The 15,837-nt window shown below is 38.5% G+C and overlaps 1 protein-coding gene across 2 annotated transcripts in view; it reads left to right on the forward strand.

Annotated features, from left to right (window-relative positions):
• The window catches only part of vps50 (VPS50 subunit of EARP/GARPII complex), a 76,701-nt gene that overhangs the window by 11,306 nt on the left and 49,558 nt on the right, over positions 1-15,837 (forward strand). For both annotated transcript variants that reach the window (XM_028397315.1, XM_028397323.1), the window contains exons 5-11: positions 2,105-2,158; positions 7,026-7,096; positions 7,262-7,379; positions 8,280-8,315; positions 8,653-8,735; positions 14,070-14,112; positions 15,317-15,415. In XM_028397315.1, the coding sequence (XP_028253116.1) occupies positions 2,105-2,158; positions 7,026-7,096; positions 7,262-7,379; positions 8,280-8,315; positions 8,653-8,735; positions 14,070-14,112; positions 15,317-15,415 (504 nt within the window). The remainder of the gene's footprint in view (positions 1-2,104; positions 2,159-7,025; positions 7,097-7,261; positions 7,380-8,279; positions 8,316-8,652; positions 8,736-14,069; positions 14,113-15,316; positions 15,416-15,837) is intronic.

Below are 15,837 nucleotides of genomic sequence, written 5' to 3' on the forward strand. Positions count from 1 at the left end.
GTAATATAGTTCATAATTTATCTGTATTTATTTCCAGTGTTATCTATAGTGTACAGCTTTCGTGCTAGTGAGTGAGTACCTGATAAACTGTCAAAACATGTTCGATCAATCTTAGCACTCAGTTGTAGCCTTCTCATTTTTTCCCCCCTATACGACAAATAAATTGCATTCATTGTCTTGCTGTGTCATTAACTTGACTATTGTTGATTGTCACCCACTACTTTTGAGCAATATTTTTCCATCTACTGAATATTACATTCACTATGCTTGCTTTGCAATCCAGACAGGCTTACTGCACAATTAACCTCAATTGTGTGTCAGGGCCAGCTAGAAATAATGACTTTGGCCTTGTGGTTTAGGTAGGAGGGTTTGGTTACTCACAGCTGGTTTTGCTTTCTGTGTCTAGGCTCTTATTCACAAGATGTTGGTGTTGGATGGTAAAATCGGTGGTGTACCAATAGATGGCATTATGACATAATTTTGGGACAGGTTTGAGAATGAAGAAGCATTTTTGGAAATGATTAAGTCTGATTTTTTTTTCCACCATTCCTTGTCCAATTTTTCACACACCTTCCTAATATTAAATATGTTTTCTCTGTGACCATTTTATTCCTACATTTGAATGTTAGGAGACACAAAGACTCAAGTGTTGTGGAGTGAACATTTTCAGTTGTTCTGCATTTGCCATCTGTTCAGGTCTCCAGTTAGCAACCATGCATACTTAAATCATGTTGAAATGTCATCCCCCAACTTTAGCCTCATCTACTGATGAACACCTCCTCACTACTTTGAATAAAGTCATGCTTTTTGCACACTACTGCTAGAAAACTCCCCTTCATGTGTGGATGTGTTGATGTACATGTAGTGTGTGTGTCTGTAGTAAATGGAGGAGAGAAAGCTTACTGTGAGCTGCAGAAAGATAGCACATTGGTTTTCAGAAAAATTAAGTCTGAAGTTTACTTATATTATATTTTTGCAATGGTCAATCATGTTAAAAAGTAAGTAACATCCACACCAAAACCCGACTCAAGCATTCCTAGCAGGACATTGATGAAACAAAATGTGATTCATCACATCAGGCCACCAGCTCATTTTTTTCATGGGTACAGGGGTTAACATGGACACTCTGACTGGCCTGCCATACCTATCATTAAGGTTATCAGCAATTTGTGTGAACTATACAGAGCTTGCATTAATGAAGTTGTGGTCATGTAAGAAGATTGAACATTTTCTCTACAGGCTTTGGCTTATTTCCATAATTACCTAAAAATGGCAAAGAATCTTGTTGCAAATAGACATCTGCTTTGTGTTTAATGTTGTTAAAGGGTCCATTTTTACCTAAGCTATGATCTTTTCTTTTCAATTCTCTTGTTACGCATATTTGTATTTTGGAGGTGACTGTTACATTTTTCTCAATTTACGCTTTTAAAACACAATATATATATATTTGCAAACTAATATGTGTTGCAGCAGAATCAGTCTTTGTTATTATGTTGGAGAAGGTGTTTTAACTTATGAACAAGAGTCATCTATGTAAGTGGACTCTACTCCCTTCACTCTGTATGTCCTTGGATGTACGGTCCTTCAGTGTGGGTGATGAGGCTGCAGTTCATTCAATTTGGACCTCTGTGTTCTTCAGACTTTTCCTTCTCCAGTGCAGCAACAAACATCAATAGAGCTGTGGGGTCATACCAATGTCCTGACCATGCTTAATGCTGTGCTTTATGCTATAAGTAGGGTACAAGCTCTTTAAATAATTGCAGTTTCACCTTTGCTGTGAATCAGATTTGTAAAAGGCACAACATAGAGGGTAGGACATAAAACACAATAGAATGAGAAAGAACAGAGGTGTCTCTCAAAGACACAAGAGTAATGCTATTGAGAAAGGCATTGAATGAAATGAGGCAGAGAGACACTCCCTTTAAAGGCTTTAGCTATATTGTGTTTCAGATACAGCCATCACTGATCGCTCTTCTTGAACCATCCTCAGTAGCAAGATTACACTGCTCAAACTGTTTTTGTGTGGTGAAATTCAGAACCTCAAAATGTGTTGTCAATCTTCTTTGAATTCAGTTTCTCATCTCTTCTCTGTGTCTGTCTGTAGGTTTCTAAAAAGGTTGCAGATCTCATTCTGGAGAAGCAGCCTGCTTATGTCAAGGTAAGTGTTCACTTTCAACTCTAGACCTCACCAAAACGAGCTTTTCTTTTTTTTCTTCGCCTGTGGGTGTTTTGTTTAAAATGATTCTGTGTTGCTGAGATTGTTTTCTAAAACAGGCCAGTTATAATTTTTGTGTTTTTATTGTTTTTTTTTTTTTCTAGACTGGAGTAGTGTCTAAACATGTTATAATTGGTCATCAGGTTGTTAGTAGATGTGCTTCTGTTGACTGCCAAACACTAACAAGATGAAGGCAGAATTTTGGTAACCATGGCAATAGGAAATAGGACAGTGGGGGCACTAATCTAGTTTTTTAATTCAGTCAGGTTGTGAATTAAAATTAAGCATAAAATCCCTTTATCGGTGGGCTGGTGATTTTTTTTTTTTCATTTTGCAATGAACTGAAATGAACTACCGTGTGTGAGAATGTCATCATAGTAATCAGTTATTCTGTGCATTTTGTGTCAGAGGAAAATTTGATAATATGATGAATTGGAATGGCTCTTTTAACTGGGTTGGAAAAAAAAAGTAGCTGGAGTAGTGAGTTATGGATATAACAGTCTGCTGGTGTAGCAGCTGATGCCTCTTCTATAGCTAGGTAAACATGCCTGTGTACATATGTGACTTGAAGCAACATCATTTGATCTTTGAATTAAAGCATTTTGGTATAAGTCCAAGGATGTGCATGGCAAATTGTTCACATTTATGTATGTGTGTGTATGGTTTCTTTGAAGGAGTTGGTCTTATGGTTTATTTGATGTAGCAATCAAACTTCACTCGTCCCATCAGATATACATTGCTACTGAAGTTTGATGGAGCATGTCAGATTAAATTTAGTCTGTGAAGCTTTGATCCCAGTTGATGACAGACCAGAGCTTTAACAAATTTGGTAGGTAGTGAAATTGCAGTGAGATTACTGCTATTTGTTAAACCATCTGAAGGTCAGTCTATGAATAGTAAATTGATCATTATTTCTGCGACCCTCCCTGTGACTCTGTGTAGCAGTCAAGATGACAGCAGGGCTTATTAGCAGACATTTCTGGGGATTTCGGGGGCACTGCCAACATTCACTTGGCCTGCAAATGCCCTGCGGGGATCAGAGGTCACTTCAGTTTCCATATCCACTACATTAATATCAGGATTCCACTGCTCCTTTTTCCTAGCACTCAGACACCAAAAGAAGCTAAAGGCCCGCTTGTCTTCTGTCTGTTTGCACACTCCATTGTATGCTGAAAAATAGGGACATATACCATGTCTTTATAATTTTCTTCTCTGCATGATATTTTATCGAACGTGATACACAGAGACACACCACAGGACATAATGTATTTCACCTCAGTGCTTATGCGCCATGTAACACATCAGTGGACTCATAAAGTCCACAGACACACATTCTCAGCACTTGAGAAAACAGGCCACTAAGCATCCAATGTGATTCATAGATACTTTGTGACCAACCTTCCTGTGACCCATGTGTGATCACTATTGGTGCCCACTAGTAACACCTGGCCTCCCCTTGCACTATTAATATTTGAGCCATCATCACTGGTCCCATTAGAATCATTTGTTTCTAATTTAGGATAACTGTACAGTATATTTTTGGGTGCACACATTGCGCTGTCTGTTCCTGTCACTTTTAAAGCTTCTACATTCAAGTTGATAGATGTGATATTATTATTTTAAACGGCTGCATCAATGAAACAGGTAGTGAGGTGATTTGAACTGCCTTCTCTTATCGCCTCAGTTATAAAGAGGTTGGTTAAAATTGAGTGACCAAACTGCCTGGCTTGTCGGTAAAGATGGATCTCCTCACTGGAATCCAAGTTGTAATGAATCTGCACCAGGTAGCCCTGACCAGGTCACTTAACACTGCTTCAAGAGAATAGACTTGGACTGCTATTCCATTATTGTCCACTTTGAAACACTTATTCATCACGGTTACTGTTGGTGCCTTTGTCTGTGTTCCCCATTCGCCTCCTTTGAAAGAGATTGGTAATTTGTCCAACAGTAGGTGGTCATACCTGCCAATTACAGCGGTGGCATTAAGGTGTCTCTTTGAGGAGACTAGAAATTGACAAGAAATTTGCAGGTATGGTGACATAATGTTTCGGTTTTTATGTGTGAAATGGAGACATAAACATGGAAATTGTCTTAAGCTCAGATGTCCTTAAAGTAATTCGTTTTTGCTTTACATTAAACACTATACAATAAAGCAGGATAGCCAAAACAGTGGCATCATTAGAATGTATAAGCAAGATAGGTAACAGAGCTAGTGCATAGTCAATGTGCTAGAGGGTCACAGAAAGAACCTCTTATGAATATATGAATAAAGAAGCCTGGAAAAAATATCTCCCTGGTGACTAACCATCTATTCCCCCTTAACCTTTACTTCCCACATCAGAGCTGTGTTTGTGGACATTGTAGGAGTTGGGTTTTCTAGACTTAGTAGACTGTAGACTTAGCTCACTCTTTCTGCATGAGCTCATATCTTGTGTGTAAAATACACAAATACGTTTGTGTTACTATAGAATTCAGTCTATGACAGCCATGTATACTAGCTATGACCTCTTATATCCATTAAAACCTACATTATCGTTTGTCAGGTCCCACCACTGCACACACAGAACCTCCTCTTGTACAAGTTAAACTGATTGAACCCTTTGTTTGTCAGGTTAGGTGTAGCTTACAGATAGGGTAGACAGCTCAGAGCTAGGGTGTAACAACAAATTGGAGCCTCAGGCTACATACTGAGCACTCATCATGTGAAGCACGTGTCTTTTCGTTTGAAACTCAATCTGTGAAGCGGTTTCTTTTGCTCCTCTGTGGATTTATGTACATAACAGATTGCATGAGTGTGTCTACATCACATTATTGGGCGGGTGTGCAGGCCCGGTGTGCTGTGTACAGTTTTACCTGTGTGGTGATAATGGCTGCCACAATATGGGGTAAAGTCTAGCGAGACTGGTTCCTGTTCCTGCTGCAGTAAATGGCTCCTCTCTTTCATGTATGTACATTTGTTTTATACATAGACTTTTATTCATTATTTATATGACTCACTCTTCATTGATGCACTGATACCAGGTATTGATTCACTCATACTGAAAATTCAAAATTTCTATTACATTGAAAACAAAGCTCAAGATTTCAGCTGAGAGACTGTTGCCTGGAGCTTAAACAGCTCTATTTCTTCTCTGCGGACTGTTGCTTCATTGAATTTGGTTCTGTTGTAAAGTCTAGACATAGTAGAGGGTGAGAGTTTGTATTTTCAGTTGATACTTAAGATGTGACTACACTGCTCCCTGTATGTGAAACAATCTGCAGGATTCAATTTCTACATTATTTCTCAGTTGGATCTGGTGAGCCACCTCAGTCAGAACCGGTTCTGAGGACACATTTTAATGTATGTCCATTTATTATTTATCATGTTGTGTGCAGTTCAAATAGGACCCAAATGCAGACAGAGAAAGCAAATGTTTAAATAAAGGTGAGCTTTTAATCAGCCGTTAAACAATCCACAAAAATACAACAAAAACCAAAAGGGTCTAAGAACAAGAGAAACTAACCAAACCAAGGTACAGGTAAACAAAAAAGGTGGCCAGGACACAGGAGCACAAGAGAACGCAGCATAAACACAGGGCTGAGATGGGGGTAAAACAGACGAACTGACAAAAACCAAAAGGGGAAAAACAGGACTAAAATACACAATAGTAACAACACACAGATGCAATCAATAACCACAGCACACAGGATCATAACATATCATGCACATTCATCATGCTTATCAATGCTTATCAATGTTATCGGGATGGCTAGCCAGCTATTGCTTGTCAGTATTTCTAAACAAGATGTTTTTTTTAAACTCCCAAAGTCATTGAAAAAAAAGAAAGTGAACCGAGCTGTTATACGCTTTTATCTTTCTGCTAATATACTGTGGACTTGTTCAATAAATTATTTTTTTCACTACACTCACATGGTGCACATTTTTCCAGTTGAATAAACCATCGCAAAGAGGGCTTGTCAAGGTCTTTGTCAACACTCACGATCATCATGAGGGCAGATTGGTTTGAATGGGATTATTGATCTCATACCCTCAGCTGAAGTGCCACTTTTATGTTGTTGTTGTTTTTTTTATAGCTGTTGAAAATGAATCTCCACGGAATATATTCTGTTGATAAAAGAGTTTTTTTCTTCTAAATGTGTTATGAGGAAATGCTTGCAAACACTAGACCTTTTTTTTTGCGAAAGGGGTGATACAACATTAAAAGGAATAGGACCAAACAACAAACTTCTCCCACCTCAGGCATGACATCTGGCAGATCAAGAAAATAAAAGCACAAAGAGGACAGGAAAAGTCAAAAATATCACAGTAATGCTGTTTTTCTCTCTGCCCTGCAGTGGCTGTGGGTGAGCTTGTTCTCAGCAGATGTTATCCAAGTGGCATAATAACCAAACTCTATGGCAAAGTGCTCATTGATTCTTCTCTAAATGTTAGAGCTCTGGCAAGAGGAAGGTTTTCTCTGATTTTCTGTTATTTTGCTGTGCTGTTTTACTTTTGCACTGATAACTAACAACATTATCTGCAATCTGGTCTGCTCACAGCAGGGGATATCTCACAGGGGAGTGCTGAGATATACGTGTAAAACTCGCTGTTCATGTCTTTGCAGTGCTTAGTGGGGGATGTGATTTGCTCTATAAATGGCATTATAAGAGACATACTGTATCTCACTAATGGCGCCTTGAATGACTCAATCTTACTGTCCAAATAACTAAAATGTTTTGAACGTTGCAGTGTTTCAACTAGATAGTATGCAGCTTTGTCTTGCTCTCTTCTATTGTAATTAATATCACTTAACTAATTTCTTGTTCACAGGAACTAGAACGAGTGACAGCGCTGCAGACCAACCTGCAGCTGGCAGCAGTCATTTGCACTAATGCAAGGAGGTGATGGTCTTTTGTCACATACTGTATATTGCTGCTCAAACACATGACATTATTTTATTTTTTATCATTTTACAGTTTCTAATAGATTGTCTTATTTCTAAATGTGTACCATTTTGAGTGCTTTACAAATGATTAAAAATATTAACATGGTATTTGTTTGTGAAGGCAACTGAGTGTAGCAAAGGAGGGGTTCACTGAGGCCAGCCTTGGTCTACTAGCCAATCAGAGAAGGCGACAACTGCTGACAGGCCTGCTGAAGTCTCTGAGGACCATCAAAACCTTGGTAAAGCGGACATTCATAGTTTATAACATATCTAAACTTCTCTAAACTATTAGTGTCTGTGAGTAAAATCCTTACACAGTCCAGCAGTTAGGTTTGAGTCTGAGTAGACTGACTTTGGGTCTTTTGGCCATTGCTATTCTGGTTGAATTAAATTTGCTAATCAGTTCACCACCTGCATAGTCCTGCACATAAATAAGAGATAAAAATCTGTCAGTCATCTGAAGCAACCTTTCTATTATTGCACTACTTAATACAGGTCTCTCTACCATTTTTCCTAATCATTATTGTCCTATTATGGCTAATTAATTTATATTTTTTTAACCTTTGAACCCACTAAACCTGAAAGGTAATTTTTATTTGATATAGGTATGATGTGGTGACTATCACAATGCAGTGACATTATCATGTTGCATTATTCTGGTTGATTGGAGGTCTAGTTATTCATTTAGTATGAAAAAAAATGGACTGAGGGCTCAACAAAGGATTTTGCCTTTGTGTTTGTATGTGTATATACGGTGTACCCCCTCCTAGTATGAGGCTTTCTGACTTACCCCCTGCAATGCTTTGTTCTCAGCCTTTCTTACTGTAGTACTTTCATAAATACACCAAGTGACATGTAACTCCTGAGAAGTTAATCAACATAGCCTTCCGTAATCACTGCAACTGTGTCTCCACACATGATTTAAAATTAAGATTAGGGTTAATCAGACGTACTCTTGTTTTAATCATTTTCTCATTTGCTTTGATCTTTTGCTCAGCCTAATATCATTAATACGTGCTGCCAACATTGTCACAGCAGGAATGCAAGCAACTTGTTTTGGGCTAGTTGTCACTTTTTGTGACTCCTTAGCTATTTCATGCTATATTCATATCTTATTTTTGTTTTTCTTTCCCTCACAGCAAAGAACAGATGTAAGACTCAGCGAGATGCTTGAGGTATTGTAACCCTGACACAACCGCACACAAACATACACACAAACATTTTCATAATTGACTTGAAAGGTCAAACAAATTTTAGACAAATATCAGTTTATTGTGAACGTCAGTTTTAGCATATTGTATGGATTGACCCAATGGGCATTTTGACACTGCTGTAACCAACCAGTCATTTCAAGAAATTTCTCAGAGAGCTGGATTAGAGAATTGCTACACAGAGAATGTAACGCATCATAATCAACTCTTTTTTTTTTTTACTTTTCTCTCAAAACTACACAGTTCTGAATACTTTATTTGTACAAAATACTTTAAATTACCTCACTTCTTTGTTCTTTAGGAGGAAGACTACCCAGGTGCAATCCAGCTCTGTCTGGAGTGTCAGAAGGCAGCCAGCACCTTCAAACACTACAGCTGCATCAGGTACAGTATAGGCAGATTGATAGAGTGATATTTAGCTGTATCCAATTGGAGTAGGCATGGACTTCATTTTCAGTCTGGATGGAAATATTTTCTGATCTAAAAAATGATCTTGCTGAGTTGCCTCTGGAATCTTCACGGTGAACTCTGCATGGAGGTGGAAGAAAGTTATAGAGACAATCTTTCATAAAATCATGGCCCTTTGTTTTCTTTGAAATAAAGATCAAAGGATGCTATAGGTTTTTGTTATTACCTTTTCCCCCTTCAAGGTTAGAACCTAATTGCTCTCTTTGGAGAAGTCTTATTAAGGGGCCTTTTATTTCTTCTTGTGTTGCTCATTGTTGTTGCCTCCTGGCTGTTCTTTTGCATATGCTGTGACGTCAAAGCTTTTTTTAAGCCGTGTGTAGACATTGTCAGGAGGCATTTAGTGTTGGAAAAAAATGCACAAAATCTGAATGAGGACATTTTTTGTTATTGCCTACATTCACAGGTTTTTAGATATTTGGGTCTGGCTTATTTGATATAAATCTGGCAGCTACAAGCTTTTGCTGCTTATCTCTTCTAAAATTGTTGCTGGTGTGGAACTTATCAAGTCACATTATGGAGAGAGGCTCAGAAGAGCAGCTGGCTCATTGGGTGATACAGGCAGCCAGACAGACACACAAAATTAAAACCTAAACAACATGGGACAAACATGTGGAAACACTGCCATTCATATGCCTACATATGGTCATAACAAAGCTTTTTTTTGAAAGGTTGGAAAAAATCTGTGTGTTTATTGAATTTTTTAAGTGAAGAGAAGATTGATGTGAAGGTTCTGTATGTAAGACTGCACACGGGGAGAGGTTGCATACCAGACTTATGGTTTCTTTTGTACCTGTGATCAATGTATGTTGGGGAGGGATTAGGGATTGATCACGGGCGTTTGTCACTTCTGGCTTCTTCCCTCCTCCTGTGACACCATATACATTTTACCTGAGTTCTATTTTTCTCTAATTTCCTGAATGACAAATTGTATGTCTGATGGTGGAGTAGTTTGTGACACCATCATGAATAAAAACAAAACATAACTCTTCTGCCACAGTGCTATTTTAATGACAGAGTGACTGCAGGGAGATCAATAAGACAGTATTATGCACAGGAGATTGTGTGGTGATGTGGAACAATCTTACCAATTTTCCCTCCCACATGCAGCTGCTGTTTACCTGTGAGAATATCACGTTTGTTTTCACCGAGTCATTAATGCATCATTAATTCATCAATAATCGAGTTGGCATGTCCGTGGAGATGCTCATTAAATGTGCCAGTGTGTAATCCTTGCCCCATTTGACCTCGCCGTTATCACCCACCACAAGGAGCCTATTGGTTTCTTTGTGATTATGTTAAATGAAAGCGTTAACATTCTACACTCTGCTTAAACAGAGAAAATTAATTGTCCTCACTTTTCACTCTAGCTTCTTTTGAAATGTAACAGTTCATTTTTTCTGTCTGCAGGCTCTTAGTCTTAATGTTGTCCTCTATTAATGTTTACATTAGCAGCATTCTGCTCAATGCTCTAATGACTCTGACGTACAAATGGTTATGCGCCATGTTGCAAGTGATGCGAAAAAGACTCTTTAGCATATAGACTGACATAGACATAGACATCATGTGTGGTTTTTCTCTCCAGACTCTGTGAATGTCTTATCTTGTGATGCCAAAAAAGCAGTCTGAATGAGGCTCGAGCTGCTAGTACACTGAAATGTTCTTTAACCTTGTAGCTATGCTTTTCTGTGCACTGCTGACAGTTGTTTGTGAAGGCTTTGTTTCATGTCTGCCCTTATTTTCATGCGTCCTTTACCCTTTAAAAGTCAATATTGTCTTCTTACAACTGAACTTACTCAGCCTCATGCTCTGTCTCTGTTCATTTTCATCAGGCAGTTCACACAGGCAGCTACGGGCAGATGAAAATCCCCACAGATCAGTGCAGTGATTATAAACTGTGAACTTTGCTCTGGCCTTAGAATAACAAATGTGTCATCTAGCCTAGAGCTAAAAATCTTTTTGCGTACTGATATAATAATGTCATATATATTTATGCAAAAGTAGTCTCATATTACTTGTCTGTAAATGACTACTCACATCATAGTTGCAAAATAAATATGCACAAATGTGAATAATATCTGAGATCTAAGCTACAGAGAATCAGTGAATAAGTGGTCAAACTGTCATCTTGTTCAGAATATAACAGGGGAATTATGCTTGTTGTTGTGATAATTAATCAGTGGGTTATTTTAGGTGAGGTGTATGTTTCTACTTCATATATAATACCAGCATAATTGTGTTGATGGAGGTGATTCATTCAGGAGTTATGGTCGGTTTAAAATAAACAGGTTAGGCTGCAAGAGGAAGAAACTGTAGGAAGAAGGGCAGAGGGCTTCTGCATTCATTGTCATGGTTGTTCACGCTTTCAAACACAATTTTGTGCATGTTATCTAACGTAGCTTGACAATCACTGTAGGAGTTCACCAGTTTATTCAGAGGCATGATGCCTTTCTACTCCTTCCTAGTAGTAGTAGAGCTGTTCAAACTCTGTTTAAGAATCAGTTGTAGTAGTCACTCGTGTTTATGTTTACTCGCAGTGCTTTAGGGAGCCTGACAGACACAGATACAGCTAAATCTCAGGGTGTCTGAGGGTTGATTACTTTGGTGTGAGTGACTTTGAGAGTTTTTTGGTTTGTTTGTCTCACAGGCTGAGTGCTTTTTTATTATTTATTTGTCACATACATTGTTTGTTTTGAGAAAGGTGATGCTTATTTGTCTTTTCCCAATAAGCTCCAATTCTGCTCTGTGCCTTCATTTCTTGAGCAAATTTGGATTTCACATCAGCCACTGGAATAACCCACAGACTAATCTCAGCATATATACTTTGTAGTAAAGTGTAATAAAAACAAACATTAGATTAAATATATTTTATTATTTGCTAGGATGAATGACTAAATTGACTACTGAATGACTTGAATGACTACTGTAAAATGCTGTGACTACAAAACAATTTGAACTTATTCTGGTGTTCTGGTATAAAATGTTCTCCCAAACTCTCTTCTTCTTTAGAGTCTTATCTTTGTGCAGTCATCTTTTCCTTACATAACAGGAGTTGCTCTTGTCCCCTCTCACTGTTTCCACTCTTTGAAGCCCTTCCCTTGCCACTTTTGTTGCTTATTTGCCTCCCTTGTAGCAGTGACTAACACAACAGTAGCAAAATGGCATTCTCGCCAAATCTGGGCATCCGGCAGACCCTTGGAAGCACATTGCACATTTGCCTTTTAGTGAGTCAGCAAGTCATCATGGAGTTGCTTGCCTCAAGGCCCTGTGGACACCTATTGCCAGTGATAATTGAAAATGGGGATGAAAAAAATCCCTGATTTCCATGTTACTCTATTTCAATTCTTGTTCCCTGCAGGAAACAGATTGTTAATTAGGTTTTTCTCCTCATCTGTTATTTATGCATTCTGTCTGATCATGGAGGGGTGCCAGTATGGAGGGAGAAGCTACATCTGTACACACCAGAATGTGCACTGGACATTATAACTAACTAACTTATATATACAGGGAACAGATACAAAAAAATAACAGCCGCTCACCTGGGTCGGTGGTGTTGACTTTTTGTGTTCTTCAAAAGCCCCAGTTGTCTTAGTTTGATGGCCTTGTAGTGTTAAAAATATGAATTTAATTATTTAAAATTGTGTTACAACATAACGTAAAATGCACTCTTTTCTCTGTCTCTCTGAGCTACACTTCTTAACATGATCAGATGTGTTGTGATTCTGCTGGTGTTAACCTGACAAAGACCCGGCCTCTGCTTTTTTTTGTCAGTGTACAAATTAAATCCAAAGTTAACAAACCAAAGCATCCCTAAAGCTTACATGTTAAACAAACAATATTGTCTCTTGGCTTAAGCATCCATTCAGTGGTCTGCATGGATCTGGTGCTTTATAAATTGTTTAATCATTTAGTGTGTGTTGCTGCCTGGGTCTGAGTGTTTGTCAGTGTTTGTTGGTTTATTGCCATGCTGTGGTTACTGCAGATGCCTACTTTACTTTTACTTATAGCTAACTGATCTTGTGGGCTCCAGTTCCCTTTAGTTGTGCTTTATCTCCTTGGATAGACTACAGTAATCTGTAATGAACTCGTTTATCTTCTTGGCCTTTGCTTGTTTGGTGTATCTTTTTGGTCTGACTGCCAAAATAAAACGCCCCTGCATGGCGCTCTCAGGGGTCTTTCCTTTAGACATTCAGATATAGTTCCCCAGTAGCCAAGGCCTGACATTGATCAGTTTACTCCTGTTTACCAGTGTTCTAACTTCTCTTTTCATTTTCATTTTCTTGGCTTCCAATTGTAGTTTCTCTGTGACTTTCATTCTGAACTCGTATCAGACTGTTTGGGGTGATATCATTGCAGCTGGAAGAGCTAAGAGACCTCACTTGTGAGCAGTGAACTGTCCTTGAGGAGAGCCAAAGAGGCAACACCGTATTTGTCACATAGGCAGATACAAAAAAGGTTGATATACATCTAGTTTTCTGTACCTGTTTGGCAAACTACATGTGGGATTAAGTCTGCTATTTCCACTCAGTTTCTCTGCTCCCTCCTCTCTTCTCACTCTCTATCCCTATCTGAAACTGGAATGCTTAATTAGCAATTTGTTAAGGACACTCCTTCCCTTGGGCGACTGCAGGCTCACAAGGCACAACATGAGAGCAGGCTGACCTGAAAAAGACCTCAAGCAAAGCAGGGACAGAGGCAGGGAAACAGAGGATGATTATGAATGGACGCAGAGCAGGGGGGAGTCACAAGGGAATTGAACTGGTGTCTTGGGATCTTCAAAATAGTTGTGATTTCTGTTGCTACTTTTCAACTTTAGAGTTGAAAGCTTTTTTTTTTCTTTTCCCGGGATGAGGCAAAGTCTGAGACTGCTCCAAGGATGTGTAGGCGTTTTGTGTCTTGGATAGCGTTATGCGCACACACACAGACAGACAGAGACACATACTCATAACAGCTTTCAAACAGAAGATTTCACTATAGGTCAAATGCTTGGAACATAAAAAAGCCTTGCCTTCTGTAGTTGGGATGCATCCATCAGTTACTGCCCTGTGTATAAATTCCACTGGTGTTTGTCTAATATTCTGGCCAATGTCTGGCCAGACAATTTTAAAAAAATCATAAATTACTGAGTGCTTTTTATCACATAATTATTCCACAGACTACTAAAGTGTTATTTATGTGCTAAATTAATTTTTAATGTGAGGATATTTGATGTAAATATAATGAAATCAATTTATTTATTTTTTCCCCTTGCAGCGAATTGAATTCCAAACTACAAGATACTCTGGAGCAGATAGAGGTATGTTCATCCCTGCTTTGTCTCTAATTCTATTATCTGAGAGTAATATGGGTAAAGTGACTTTTTAGCAGTGCATAATATTATGTTCTAATGTTGTAATTTTCCAGAAGCCTTCATCTGAAAGAAGCAATTTATATTTCATTTTGACATTTTGATAGTTTGGCTCGCTCAGAGTGGGTCTGGCAAATATTGACACATTCAAAAAGTTACTATTGTGAATGTGCAAGCACAGTAAATTATATCTGTTTCATCTCTGGCTGTGCTGTGATACTTGTGTGTGATAAATGGTATGCAAAGCAATTTTCTCTGCACCACTCCTGCGCTTGAGAAGATTAATTACACACAGTTTTGTCTGTACACAAGAAAGATGAGTGCATGCACACACACACACACACGCGCGTAGTCGCTTGCTAAGGTGCTTGTTTGTTTACCTGTCAGCAGCATGAGCTGGTGAATAAGCAATGCAAAATCCACTGAAATCATAAAGTCAAACACACGCACGAAGCCCAGCCTCACATTCAAAAGCCAGCTCTAGTAATTAGTTCTAGTACACGTAGGTCACAGTCAGGTGCTCCCTGCTCCATGTGAGCTGAGTGTTTAATGACAAAAACATGTATAAGTAAAATATACCCCAGCAGAGACACTTCAACACAAACTGTGTGATGACACCAGATCTGGATTACATCAAGAATCTTTATTTCTGCATTATGTTCTGTAAAAAAGTTTTGGCAACAACTTGAAAATACTTGATTACATTATACTGCCTACCGTTACCCTCTCATGTGAAGCTTCTGTTTTAATACAGCATGTTAAAAGTGATGCGTTGTGATGCAAGGAGATTAAACAGTTGGCCCTTGTCAGCGCTGACACAATAAGTCAACCTCAAAGAGTTGATGTTGGCGGCTTATTGTGTCAGGGTGTTACACATCCATTTACTCCCTAGTTTCCTACTAACTTTGTCTTAATTTTTGTACTTCTTTGTTTTTTTTAATCTCTTTGTCAAAGCCTTACTGAAACACACGTATATATACACACACACACACATTCACACCCAATTACCTGTCCTTGACCTTGTGTGATAGCTTTACATCTGCACATCTATATCTAAATCCCTGGTCTTAACGTTAATAGTCCCTCTGTGTTTTTGTTTTGCCCTTGGTTTGCCCCTTCTCTTTCTTTGTCATGCATCTATTTCTGGCTACAGGAGCAGCTTGATGTCGCCCTGTCAAAGACTTGTAAGCACTTTGATGTTTCGCACTACACCAAGGTCCAGCTGGCCTACACACTCCTGGGTAAAACACAGGTCAGTGCTTTGACTTGTCTACAGGTTTGAGGTTCAGGAAAGGCTCATTATGACTGGTTGAAGCGGCCTGCTTGTTATCTTCACCTGCTACCTCTGTCCTGTTGTTTTGCTGTCTGGAACTTTGTTGCCTTTTTTTTTTTTTAAAAAAAGTTTGAGATTTTTCTTCTTCTCTGTTTTGTACTTCCTTACTGTTTGTTACTGTGTCCCTCTTTTTCACTTTCAAAGGCATTTACCACCTTAGTTATGAATTGAATGAACAAAAGCATTCAACATTCTTTTAGTTAAGCAAATTCACTGTCTTAAGATGTGATGCTGTCACAAACACAACACTTGCATTTGATGTCTTTTGCCTTTTGTTGCAGCAAAATAAAATAGACTATGACCTTAAATGACAGATATCTAAACCAATGGCAGCTAATTCT

Source organism: Parambassis ranga, chromosome 2 (assembly GCF_900634625.1).
Source record: "Parambassis ranga chromosome 2, fParRan2.1, whole genome shotgun sequence".
NCBI classification, from domain to species: domain Eukaryota; kingdom Metazoa; phylum Chordata; class Actinopteri; family Ambassidae; genus Parambassis; species Parambassis ranga.